Below are 12,018 nucleotides of genomic sequence, written 5' to 3'. Positions count from 1 at the left end.
CAGCGCCTTGGCTGCTGCCGCCTGCTGCTGCTGCTGCTGGAGCTGCTGCTGCTGGAGCTGCTGCTGCTGCTGCTGGGATTGATGCTGGGGTTGATGCTGCTGCTGCCGGCGAGAGTGACGGTGCTTCGGATGGCGCAGCAGCAGCAGTAGTAGGCGCTGCTGTTGCTCCTTCTGCTGCTGCTGCTGCTTCTTCTCCTGTTGTGTTTGCTGCTGCTTCTTCCTCATAAGCTCCAATCGTCGAGTACTTTCGCGTTTGCTGCTTATCAAGTGCTGCTAATTCCTCCTGCTGCTGCTGCTCTGCTGCGGTGCTGCTGCCCTCGCACTCGCTGCTGAGGCCACTGCAAGCCACCTTCTCAGCAGCAGACTGGGGCAAGCCTGCAGCAGCAGCAGCAGCAGCAGACGGGGAGCGAGTAGTGACTGTAGGGCTGGAGTTGCTGCTGCTGAGCTGGTGGGGAGCAGCTGCTGCTGCTGCTGCCGCAGCTTCGGGCGCCGCGAGGGGCGTCGTTGCTGCTGCTGTTTCTGCTGCTGCAGCAGAGGCAGCAGCAGCAGCAAGGGGAGGTGACAAGTAAGGAATGAAGTTGCTGCAGACCCGCTGCTGCAGATTTGCTTCCAGAGCAGCAAGAGAGGGAACTGCTAGCTGCTGCAGTGCCCCTATGCTGAACAGACACTGCAGCAGCGCATGCAACTTGTCCAGCAGCAAATCTGCACCCCGTAGAGACACTGGAGAAGTGCCCACCACGCTGGAAGCCTGCACGCAGCAGCAGCAGCAGCAGCAGAAACAGCAGGAAGCGCAGGGACAGGATTGGGGACATTGGAAGATGCAGAAGCAGCAGCGCACAAGAAGCCTTCACGAACTGCTGCAACAGGGAGAAGAAGCAGCAGCAGCGGCAGCAGCAGCACTAGCAGCAGCAGCAGCAGCAGCAGCACCGGGGCAAGGTTAGTAGCTATATCTGCCTGAGCGGAAGAGGCGCTGCTGCAGTCATCTTCAAGATGGTGGGGATAGGGGGAAGTGAGGCTGCAGTAAGAGCGCAGCGGTTCGTGCTGCTGCTGCTGCTGTTGCTGCTGCTGCTGCAGTTGCTCTGAATACTGCTGCAATGAGTTGTTATTGCGGCAGAGAGGAAGCTCTGCTGCTTCTCGCCCGGGGTCCGGCATTGCTGCTGCTGCTGCTGCTGCCGCGGTTGTTTTAGTGTGCACTTGTAACCTCCGCTGCTGGTGCTGCTGCTGCTGTTGCTGCTGCTGCTGCAGTACCTAGGGCACTTCTAAGAACCACGCGGCCGCTAATAGCTTCCTTTTTATGTTTGGGCGTACTAGTCATTAGAAGCTGCGGCGTAGCTGCTGCTGCTGTTAGTGCTGCTGCTGGTGCTGCGGGTGCAGCTGCCTTCGAGGAGAGCCCAGAGTTGCTTCTAACACTGACTGTCTTGCGGTGTCTGTACACTTCATTGAGTCGAAAGCAAATAATATACTTCAGAAAATGCAAACACATTTATTAGTGTTGCAGCTTCTTGTGCAGCAGCAGCGTGCGTCCGCGCTGTCGGCTGCGGCCTAAGCCCTACAGCAGCAACAGCAGCAGCAGGGGCAGCAGCAGCACGTTCCATCCCTTCAGTGTCAACAGAACGGGAAAAAGACCACATTAGGGACAGAAACCCGCAGAAAGGCGCCGGCGGGGGCCTACCCAAGAACTGCAGCAGCAACTGCAGCAGCAGCAGCAGCGGCAGCAGCTGCAGCCGCAGCTGCGCCACCTGCAGATGAAATGCGTTAGTGAAGTTAGTATCGATGCCACACGAGCAAAAGCATTGGCAGCAAATGTGTTATGCGCTGCAGCAGCATTTTGGACACTCCAAGCAGCAGTAGCAGGAGCAGCAGCAGCACAGGGGATGTAGCAGCAGCAGCAGCAACCAAGGGCCTCCGGAGGCTTATTTGTAGCTGCAGCGGAAGCTCTTTATCGCCTCTTTAGCTGCAGTTGCTCAGAGCAGCAGAAGGAACGGCAGAAGCCGCCGCAGCAGCAGCAGCAACGGCAGCAGCAGCAGCAGCAGCAGCAGCCCCAGAGAAATGAGCAGCAGCTGCAGCAGAAGCAGGCTTTGAACAGCCTTTTAGGCAGCAGCAGCGGCCCAAGTGCCTCCAGCAGCCGGACCAGCAGTAGCAGCAGCAGCAGCAGCGGCAGCAGCAGCAGCAGCGGGAACTGCAGCAGCAGCGGCGGCAGCAGCAGCAAGGGGAAATGCATTCTCTCTGGGCCAACGCTAAAGATGTTGCCCGCACTGTGTCTGGGCAGATTGACCAAACGTTTGAAGCAGCACTAACTGGCAGCAGCAGCAGCAGCAGCAGCAGCAGCAACGGGGGCGGCGGCAGCAGAGGCCAGAGCTCGGCCAGGAACAGTAACAACGTCTCCCCTGAGGGCAGCAGCAGCAGCAGCAAGGACAACAGCAACGGCAGCAATTGGATTGCTGCAGATGTACTGCTGCAGCACGGGCAGTCTTCTGCTGCTGCTGCACTAGAGGGCATCAACAGGCTGTGGGGACGCGTAGCAGCAGCACCTGCTGCTGCTCTCTCTCCCCTGTCTGCTGCAGCAGCAAACCACAGCTCCCGCGTTGCTGTTCCGTGGAAGCAACAGCAGCAGCAGCAGCAAGATGAGCAAGGTGCTGAAGACATATCCGAAGACGATGAGGTGTCTCTACAGTCGCTGCTGGAAGCCCGAAGGCAGCAGCAGCAGCAGCAGCAGCAGCAGCAGCCGCAAAGACAGCGCGGAGTTTCAGGGTCCAGCTCCCCATCCCTGCCTCAGCTAGCAGCAGCAGCAGCAGGTCTTGAGGCAGCAGCAGCAGCAGCTGCAGCAGGACTTGAGGCAGCAGCAGCAGCAGTCACTGAAAGAGCGGCGAAGTCGTACGCTTCACAACGCTCAGGGCAACAGCAGCAGCAGCAGCAGACACAGCAGCAGCCGCAGCAACAAGAGAAGCAACTGCAGCAGCAGCAGCAGCGATGGGACCCCCTTGGTGTGTCTCTCAGGAGACAGCCGCGAGCAGAGGCAGCAAATAACACTGCAGCAGATAAACGCTCAGCAGCAGCAGCAGCTCTTGCTGCACCGACAGCAGCAGCAGCAGCAGCAGAGCGCGATGCTGCTGTTGAGGATCTGACTGAATACCCGCAACCTACAAGCAGCAGCTCACCCACAGCAGCAGCAGCAGCAGCAGCAGCACTCTACTGCGACTCCTCTATGGAAAGCATCTCTTTAGCAGCACCTGAAGACACAGCAGCAGCAGCAGCAGCAAACTTGTCTCCAGCAGCTGGTTCTGTGCATAGGGGAGAGCTTGCACTCTCCGCAGCAGCAGCAGCAGCAGCACAAGTGGATGCAACAGCAGCAGCAGGTGCAGCGTTGAGTGAGGAGGGCTTTTCTCCAGCGGCTGATCTCTTCTCAGCAGCTGCAGCAGCAGAAACGGTAGCAGCAGAAGCAGCAGCAACTAAGGCTGCAGCAACAAAAACAGCAGATGCGGCGCTTCCTACTTTGACTTCGTTCTCAGCTATAAATTGCAGCAACACCAGCAGCAACAACAGCCACAGCAACAAGAACAGCAGCGACAGCAGCAGCAGCAGCAGCTTACTGGAAGCTACAGAAAACCAATTTGCTGCCGCTTCTTCCAAAGTGCGTCACAGTGCAGCAGGCGTAGCAGCAGCTTCAGCAGCGGCAGCGGCAGCTGCTGCCGAAGCTGCTGCTGCTGCTGCCACTGTTGCTACATCTCGCAGTCCTGCTGCTGAGACAGCAGATGCAGAAGATTCAGCAGCAGCAGCAGCAGCACCAAGAGGTCCGGAAGCAGCACTTCTCGTGGTTGAAGAAAGCGTCCACGCAGCAGCACAAGAAATAGCAGCAGCGGCAGCAGCAGAGGCAGCAGCAGCAACTGCAGCAAGAGAAGCAGCAGCGGCAAACGCAGCAGCAGCACAAGCGGAGGCAGAAGCAGCAGCAGCAGCAGATGCTGCAGCAGCAGCAGCGGCGGCAGCAGCTGCAGAAGTAGCGGCAGCAGAAGCAGCAAAGACAGCAGTTGCAAAAGAAGCAGCAGCGGAAGCAGCAGCAGAGGCAGCAGCAGCTGCAGCAGCAGCTGCAGCAGAGGAAGCAGCCGAGGTGGCCAAGTTGAAGGCTTCTGCAGTGCCCGCAGGCAGTGATTTGCTGCTGGAGGCTTTGGAGGAAGTCCCGCAGCAGCAGCAGCAACAGCAGCAGCAGCAGCAACAGCAGCAGCAGCAACAGCAGGAATTAGAGGACCTTTTACCTTTAGATGACTGGGGTGAAAACCTTCGTGCTGCTGGAGCTGCTGCTGCAGCAGAGCAGCCTTTACTGCTGGAGCCAGCACTGGCGAGAGGAGGAGCAGCAGCAGCAGAAGCAGCAGAAGCAACAGCAGCAGCAGCTGAAGCAGCAGAAACAGCAGCAGCAGCAGCAGCAGCAAGGGAAACAGCAGCAGCAGCAGGTTGCGATGAGTTGGGGATGCAGGGGCTGGAAGCGGACTTGAAGGTGCAGCAGATTCCCACTGTAGAGGCGGCAGCAGCAGCAGCAGCAGCAGCAGCAGCAGCAGAGACAGCATCGGCAGCCGCAGCAGTAGCAGCAGAGACACCATCGGCAGCAGCAGCAGCAGGGTCTGATTTGTGGGAGGAGACAGCAGCAGCTGCAGCTTCACCTGCAGCGGCAGAAGCAGCAGCAGAAGATCTATGGGGAAGCACGCTGAGTCTGCCGCCATCTGCAGCAACAGCAGAAGCAACAGCAGCAGCAGCAGCACCTGCTGCTGCTGCAGCTGCAGCAGAGCCAACGGCCAACATTCTCACAGCAGCCGACAAAACACAGGACACCTCACCTGCACCAGAGCCAGCGGCAGCAGCGCCAGCAGCAGCAGCAGCAGCAGCAGCAGCAGTGCTTACACATGCAGCCAATGAAGCAACAACCGCTGGCCGGAGAGAAATTGAAGAGCCACTAGATGGCCAAATTAAGGGACCATTAGCAGCAGCGGCAGCAGCAGCAGAAACAGTAGAAGTAATGTCCACCACCCCTGTTTCTGCAGAGGGTCTGAATTCATTGCAGCAGCAACAGCAGCAGCAGCAAGAGCAAACTCCGCCTAAGCAGCAGCACGGCGCGCAGGACACAGGAGAGTCGTCGCTGCTGGTTGAGCAGCAGGAGCAGCAGGAGCAGCAGCAGAGGCAGCAGCAGAGGCAGCAGCGGGAGCAGCAGCAGGAGCAGAAGCAGGAACAGCAGCAGAAGCAGCAGCAGCAGCAGCAGCAGATGGCTCCAGAGAATGTTACTGCACTTCAGCAGAAGCCAGCAGCAGCTGTGCCTCTCCTTGTGCCCCCACCACCCCCGCCGACGCCTGTTCCTGCAGCAGCAGCAGAAGCAGCAGCAGGGAAAGCAGCAGCAACAGAGAAAGCAGCAGCAGCAGCAGCAGCAGCAGCAGATGCTAGTACGCAGGCGCCGATACACGGGGGAGTGGGGCAGCAGGACAAGGAGGCTCGGATGCTGCAGCAGCTGCAGCAACAGCAGCAGCAGTTGCAGCAGCAGGAGGCGCAGCTGGTGCAGCAGCAGGAGCTGCTGAAGTCGCAGCAGGAGCAACTGCAGCAGCAGAAAACGCTGCTGCAGCAGCGGGAGCAGCAGCTGCAGCACAAGTCCGAACAGCTTTCAGTTCTCTTAGACCCGCAGCGAAGCCCCGACGAGGAGCTGCAGCAGCTGCGTCAGCAGGCAAGCCAAACCCTCAGCCGCAAACTCTAAACCCTAAACCCTAATCCCTAATCCCTGAATCTTCGAGGGTAGACCCTAGATCTGAAAAGCCAAGATGAAGAGAAACGCAGAAAGCGGCGGAGCAGCAGCAAAAGCAGCAGCAGCAGCAGCAGCAACTGCAGCAGCAGCAGCAACAGCAGCAGCAGCCTGGCAGTTGTGTTCTTGCTTCTGCTACTATGCTGCTGCAACCGTTCGCTGCTGCTGCTGCTGCACTTCGCGCAGCAGCAGCAGCAACTGCAGCAGCAGCATGGCTGCAGCTGCCGTAGCACACGCGTCTGCTGCAGCAGCTGCTGCTTTAATGTGTGCTGCAGCTGCAGCAGCAGCAGCAGCACGAGCAGGACTTGCTACGGACGATCGAGCTGCTGAACGGGTCGCTGCGGGAGCAGCAGCAGAAGCTGCAGCAGCAGGAGCAGCAGCAGCACCTGCTGCAGCAGGAGTACGCAGAGCTGCAGCAGGAAGGGCACGCCCTAGCCAATCGACTGGGAGCAGCAGACACAACAATTAAAAGGCTGCGGGCCCAGTGCGATGTGAGTGTTGCTGCTGCTGCAGCAGCAGCAGCAGCAGCAGCAGCAGCCGATGATGCTGGCTGTTGTTGCTGCCAGCAATGCTGATGCAGCAGCATCAGCTGCTGCTGCTGCTGCAGTGCTGCTTAGTACTGATTGTGCTATTCATTTTGCTGCGCTCTGAGCCTGTACTGAAGTAGCTTAAAGTGCAGGGCCTAGGGTTTAGGGTTTAGGGTTTAGGGTTTAGGGTTTGGTGTCTCAGGGCTACAAGTCGCTCAAGGCGGCCCATGAGCAGCTCTCTGCAGATGCAGCAGCACAAAACAAAGTTGTGGCGCAGCTGGAGGCCAAAGTATTTGAAAACCCTAAACCCTAAACCCTAAACCCTAATCCCCAAACCCTAAACCCTAAATTATTCGCAGGAAGAGAAAGGCGTGTAGCCCTCTACAGCTGCAAGCCAGCTACTTGCTGCTGCTGCTGCTGCCTGCTGCTGCTACTGCGGCGGCGCCAGCACTATATGGTTTGACCTGTGCTGCTGCTGCTGCTGTTGCTGCTGCTGCGGTGACGTTGCTGCTGCAGGTGCAGCGACTCAGTGCTGCTGCTGCTGAGGCGGAGGCCAGCCGTTCGAGTGCTGCAGCAGAAGCAGCGGCAGCAAGAGCTGAGAAAGAGTGAGGAACTGCTGCTGCTGCTGCGCAACAGCAAAAGCTGTGTGCGGCTGCTGTTGCTGCTGCTGCTTCAGGTGCCGCTATCACAGCTGCTGCTGCTGCTCCAAGTGCTGTTGCATTTGCTGCTGCTGCTGCTGCTGTTGCTGCAGGAAACTAGAGCTGTCTGCAGCAGCAAAGCAAACAGAAACAGTGGAGCGTCTCAAGGCCATCAACAGTCAGCTGACCCACCAGCTTAATGTGAGGGTTTAGGGTTTAGGGTTTAGGGTTTAGGGTTTGAGGGCTGCAGTGAGCAGATCCGCCGGCCACCGCGACCTATGAGGGCTAGGGTTTATTTCCTCGAGCTTAGGATTTGGGGTTTAGGGTCTAGGGTTTAGGGTCTATGAATTTCTTTCAGGACGCCAAGGCCATGTCTGCGCGGCTGGAGAAGCAGCACTTTGAGCAGCAGCAGCAGCAGCAGCAGCAGCTGCAGCAGCTGCAGTCCGAGAATGATGAATTGCATGTAAGCATCTGCTTCTCCTTTTTGCTTTTACTCCAGACCCGAAATTGTGGTTTATAAAATATATATATTATGCAAACACTTGTACTGCTTCTTTTAATGTAGGGTTTGGAGATTAGGGTTTAGGGTTTGGGGTTTGGGATTAGGGGTTAGGGTTTAGGGTTTTGAGGTGCGCAGGCGATGCTCACCGGCACTTCAAAACCATCTCTGGATAAAATAGCAGCAGCAGAGAAAGACGCAGCAGCAGCGCGGCAGCAGCAGCATTTGCTGCAGCAGCAGCTGCAGCAGCAGCAGCAGCAGCGCGAAGAGCTAGCCCGAATACTGCAGCAGCAGCGGAGCTCGTGGGAGCAGCAGCAGCAGCAGCAACAGCAGCAGCTAGCACAGCTGCAGCAGCAACATGCAGCAGAAATGAATGCACTGCGGAAGCAAATCTTCGTAGCCCAGGTCTGTCCTAGGGTTTGCGGCCAGGGTTTAGGGTTCAGGGTTTAGGGTTTAGGGTTTGATGCGGCTTCTTGATTTTCCAACAGGATGAAGCTGCTGCCGTGGAAGAGCAAAGGGCCACTCAGGCAATGCGAGTACTCAAATCTCAAACCCTAAACCCTAAACTCTAAACCCTAAACCCTAGAACCTAAACCCTTAACCCTAAACCCTAGGCCGTGAGGCTGGCTCCCTTCAGCCTTGACCTGGCAGGCCCCTACTGCGCTCTTTGCCTCTTACTGCTTGACCTGCTAGGGTTTAGGGTTTAGGGTTTAGGGTTTAGGGTTTGGTGCTGAGTGCTTTGCCCAGGTTGAGAAGCTGCAGCAGCAGCGGGCGGAACTGCAGCAGGAGGCCGAGAAGCAGCAGCAGCAGCTGCTGCTGCTGCAGCAAGAAAAGGAACGCCTGCAGCAAGAGCTCAAGGAAGAGCTTGACCGCGCGCGGCAGCGCCAAGAGCAGCAGCAGCAGCAGCAGCAAGTGCAGCAGCAGCAGCAAAGGCAGCAGCAGGAGCCCCCAACTGCAGCAGCGTCAACGCAGTCGGTAAGAAGGGACCCCATCTCAGCCACGGGCCGAATCGGGGGGTTCGTAGCTAGGGTTTAGGGTTTACAGTTTAGGTCCAGTGCTTAGGCTTTAGGGTTAAGGGTTTAGGGTTTAGGGTTTAAAGTTTGGCTGCGCAGGAAGCGCCGGAGCAGCAACTCAGCTTTTTAGGGCCTCGAGGCCTTTCGAGATACCGAGCAGAGGCATTTCAACTTGCTGCTGGAGGTACTAAACCCTAAACCCTAAACCCTAAACCCTAAACCTTAGACCCTTATTCAGCAAGACAAGTCTCTGGGGGCGCTGGCAGGACTGAAGTGGAGCCGCAAAACACGAGCAGCAGCAGCTGGCGGCAACAGTGGGGTTTTTTTCGAAGCCTAGGGTTTAGGGTTTAGGGTTTAGGGTTTATGGTTTAGGGTTTGAGTTCTGCAGCGCGCGAGAGGGAGCAGCAGCTGCTGGTATTGCAAAGCGAATTGAAAGCAGCAAGACAAGAAAAAGAATTATTTGAAAGCGAGTGTTTGGCCTTGGCGTCCACTGTGGAGGCTCTCAAGTAAACCCTGAACCCTAAACCCTAAACTGTAAACCCTAAACCCTAAACTCTAAACCCCAAACCCTAAACCCTAAACCCTAGGCTGTGGAGCCAGGGACTGGGGCTTCCACCTGCGAACGACTGCGGAGGATTTAGAAGAGAGAGCGAGTCCGCAAGAGGCCAATCAGGGAAGGGTTCATGCTAGGGTTTACGGTTTAGGGTTTAGGGTTTTCGGCTTGCAGGCGGAAAGTAAATGAGCTGGAAGAGCAGCAAAAGGAAGACCTGCAGAATTCGCAGTCAGTTTCTTGCTGCTGCTGCTATCGCTGCTGCTGGTGCTACTGCTGCTGCTGCTGTTGCTGCTATCGCTGCTGCTGCTGCTGCTGCCGCTGCTGTTGCTGTTCTGTTTAGTGCTGCTGCTGCTGCTGCGAAAGCACTGCAGCCGTTGCTGCTGCTGGCGGCCTTGCAGAGTGAGGGTACCTGCAAGCTGTCTGCTTCGAAGGGTTTAGGGTTTAGGAGTTAGGGTTTAGGGTTTAGGGTTTAGGGTTTGGAGCGTGCAGGGTGGCGGAAGCCGCTGAGGCTCTGGCTGAGATGGACTCGCTGCTGCAGGAGACAGCAGCAGCAGCAAGTAAGTACAAAGAAGAAGCAGAAAGACTAAATGAACAGAATGAAAAACTGAAGCAGCAACTTGCTGCTCATGGAATTCAAGCTGAGAGCTGACTCTTGCTGCAGCTGTCTGTACACCCCAGCTGCCTGTACACCCCACAGCTGCCTGTACACCCCACAGCTGCCTATACACCCGAAAGCTGCCTATACACCGCAGCAGCGACGCCGGAGCAGCTGCCTATACACCCCGCGGCAGCCGCCAGACTGAGCGGTTTAGACAAAAAGTCGAAAAGCATTTTTAAAATAAATAAAAAGAAAAGAAGTTGCTGTTTACGGTTTGAACAAAAAGAAAAGAAGCTCTCCTTTAGGGTTTGAATAAAAGAAAAGAAACTGCTTTTTAGGGTTTGGGTGTCGATGGGACACGGGGTGTACGTACACCGCAGCGCCCAACTTAAGTTTGAGGCTGTTCGCCAAACAGCGAGGGTTTGGACCCTAAGTCGAGGGTTTAGGGTTTAGGGTCTAGCGAGGGTTTAGGGTTTAGGGTTTAGCGCCGCCGCTTTCTCTTCTCCTCGAAAACGGACTGTAGAGACACCGAAAGGTCCGAAGCACTTTCCAGCTGCACTAAAGGCGAAGGGAACGACAGCTGGTACTCCTTCTGCAAACCACAAACCCTAAACCCTAAACCCTAAACCCTAGGGAGCGGGCCCTAAACCCTAGGACGAGCCCCGTGACCCTGGGGAACACTAGGGGGAAGGGGAAGCAAACCCTAGGCCCAAATAGACACTAAACCCTAGACAGCAAACCCTAAACCCTCGGAAATTAAACCCTAGACCCAAATAGGCAATAAACCCTAGATAGCAAACCCTAAACCCTCGGAGAACAAACCCTACGCCCTGACAGATGATAAACCCTGGAGAACAAACCCTAAACCCTAGTAGGCAAACCTCTTCTAAACGGCAAACTCTAAACGACAAACCCTTAACAGTAAACTGCTCCGGCCAGTGTGGCCGCCTAGAGACGTCAACTCCAAAGAAATCCTAAACCCTAAACCCTAAACCCTCGCCCCAAACCCTTATCTGAGTGGACTTACTTCGTTGGTGCGTGAGGGTTTCATACCAATGAGAGAAGCACACGCCGCGAAGCTGCACACAAACGACAACACTGCTGCTGCTGCTGCTGCTGCTGCTTCGACGTGTCCGGTGAAGCAAGCTGCAGGGGGGTTGCGGGAAGGCTTAATTATGCTGAGGAGCTGGCAAACCCTAAACTAGGGTTAATTCCCAGTCAGAGCCACCGCCAAGCTTTGGTGGCTCTCAAACCCTAAGTTAGGGTTTAGGGTTTACTTTGCGGTTCTCTCGTTGTTGAACTCCACCTCCAAAAGAGTCGTGAAGTCAAATTTGAAGTCCGCAGACAACGCGCAGCAAACCCAAGCGATCGTCATCAGCACCCTAAACACCCTCGCCAAAACCCTAAACCCTAAACTCTAAACCCTAGACCCTCTGTCCGTGCCCTGAAGCTTTTGTGCGCTGGCTTCCCCTCCTACCCAGTGAGAAGTGTAAACCCCCCTGCAGCCTCGGTGCCCATAAACCCTAGCAAACCCTAAACCCTAGCACACTCTAAACCCTCGTAAACCCTAAACCCTAGACGCTAGCAAACCCTAAAGCCCCCACACTCTAAATCTTAAGCTCTAGCAAGCCCTAAACCCCCACAAACCCAAAACCCTGAACCGTAGCAAGCTTTAAACCCTAACAACTCGCAAACCCTTAACCCTCGCAAACCCTTAACCCTAAACCCTAAACCCTAAACCCTAGCAGTACTTGGTTTGATACTCCTTGGGCATGCTGTACTTCTCGTCAAAACCCTTTTTCAAAAACTCCGTCTGCAGCCACGCAGTCACTGCGTGGCCAGGGGGCTCCGGCCCCACCCGCAGCTGCCTCGCCAGCTGCAGCACAAACCCTAAACCCTAAACCCTAAACCCTAATCCTCAAACCCTGGGCCCACAGCAGCGCTGGGCTCGAAGCAGCGCTGCTGCGGCCGCCCGCGGCGGCGAGAACCGCAGCCCCGCAAACCCCAAACCCTAAACCCTAAACCCTCACGTCTTGTTGGCTGGAGAAGGAACGTTTTTGCTTCTTGAGGAGAACACAAAGGAACTTCAGAATCTTCAGAAGTCTGGCTAGCTGCTGCAGCGTGAGCTGTTTGCTGAGGTGGCTGCCAACGCCAACTTGCTTCTGCAGCGCAGCATGTTTAGCAGCAGCAGCAACGAACTCGCCCCAGTGGGCCAGCTGCCGCTGCTGCTGCTGCTGCTGTGGGTCCAGCTGCTGCTGCTGCAGCAGCAGCAGCACCGGAGCAGCAGCAGTGCCCGTCTGCGCTGAGCCGTCCTGCAGCAGCTGCAGCGGCACCAAATCATCAAGACAAAAAATTCTTCTACACAAGTGGCTTTGGGGTTAAATCGTGGCAGCATTTGCTGCAGCATTTGCGGCGGC

General features: G+C 56.4%; 3 protein-coding genes across 3 annotated transcripts in view; 1 reads left to right on the top strand and 2 right to left on the bottom strand.

Moving 5' to 3' along the window:
• ETH_00020145 (IMP-specific 5'-nucleotidase 1, related) overlaps positions 1 to 1,152 on the bottom strand; it is a gene marked incomplete at both ends in the record, with an annotated part of 3,861 nt that extends 2,709 nt beyond the window's left edge. Inside the window, 2 exons of the mRNA XM_013374864.1 lie at positions 120 to 748; positions 928 to 1,152. Coding sequence (XP_013230318.1) covers positions 120 to 748; positions 928 to 1,152 — 854 coding nt within the window. The remainder of the gene's footprint in view (positions 1 to 119; positions 749 to 927) is intronic.
• Positions 1,153 to 2,215: 1,063 nt separating this feature from the next.
• On the top strand, positions 2,216 to 9,652 carry ETH_00020140 (uncharacterized protein; the record flags this gene model as incomplete). The annotated part of the gene is made up of 12 exons (XM_013374863.1): positions 2,216 to 5,698; positions 6,049 to 6,264; positions 6,503 to 6,589; positions 6,817 to 6,905; positions 7,052 to 7,139; positions 7,297 to 7,401; positions 7,576 to 7,842; positions 8,185 to 8,412; positions 8,550 to 8,634; positions 8,839 to 8,956; positions 9,178 to 9,231; positions 9,493 to 9,652. The coding sequence occupies 12 exons, from the start codon at positions 2,216 to 2,218 to the stop codon at positions 9,650 to 9,652; spliced, it is 4,980 nt and encodes a 1,659-aa protein (XP_013230317.1).
• Positions 9,653 to 10,082: 430 nt separating this feature from the next.
• ETH_00020135 (uncharacterized protein) lies at positions 10,083 to 11,922 on the bottom strand (the record flags this gene model as incomplete). The annotated part of the gene is made up of 5 exons (XM_013374862.1): positions 10,083 to 10,193; positions 10,629 to 10,680; positions 10,879 to 10,983; positions 11,353 to 11,477; positions 11,632 to 11,922. The coding sequence occupies 5 exons, from the start codon at positions 11,920 to 11,922 to the stop codon at positions 10,083 to 10,085; spliced, it is 684 nt and encodes a 227-aa protein (XP_013230316.1).
• Between the last annotated feature and the right edge of the window lie 96 nt (positions 11,923 to 12,018).

Source organism: Eimeria tenella, genomic scaffold, assembly GCF_000499545.2.
Source record: "Eimeria tenella Houghton genomic scaffold, Eth_scaff232, whole genome shotgun sequence".
In the NCBI taxonomy this organism is placed as follows: domain Eukaryota; phylum Apicomplexa; class Conoidasida; order Eucoccidiorida; family Eimeriidae; genus Eimeria; species Eimeria tenella.
The sequence above is the reverse complement of the archived record's forward strand: the minus strand, read 5'-3'. Positions and strand labels throughout refer to the sequence as shown.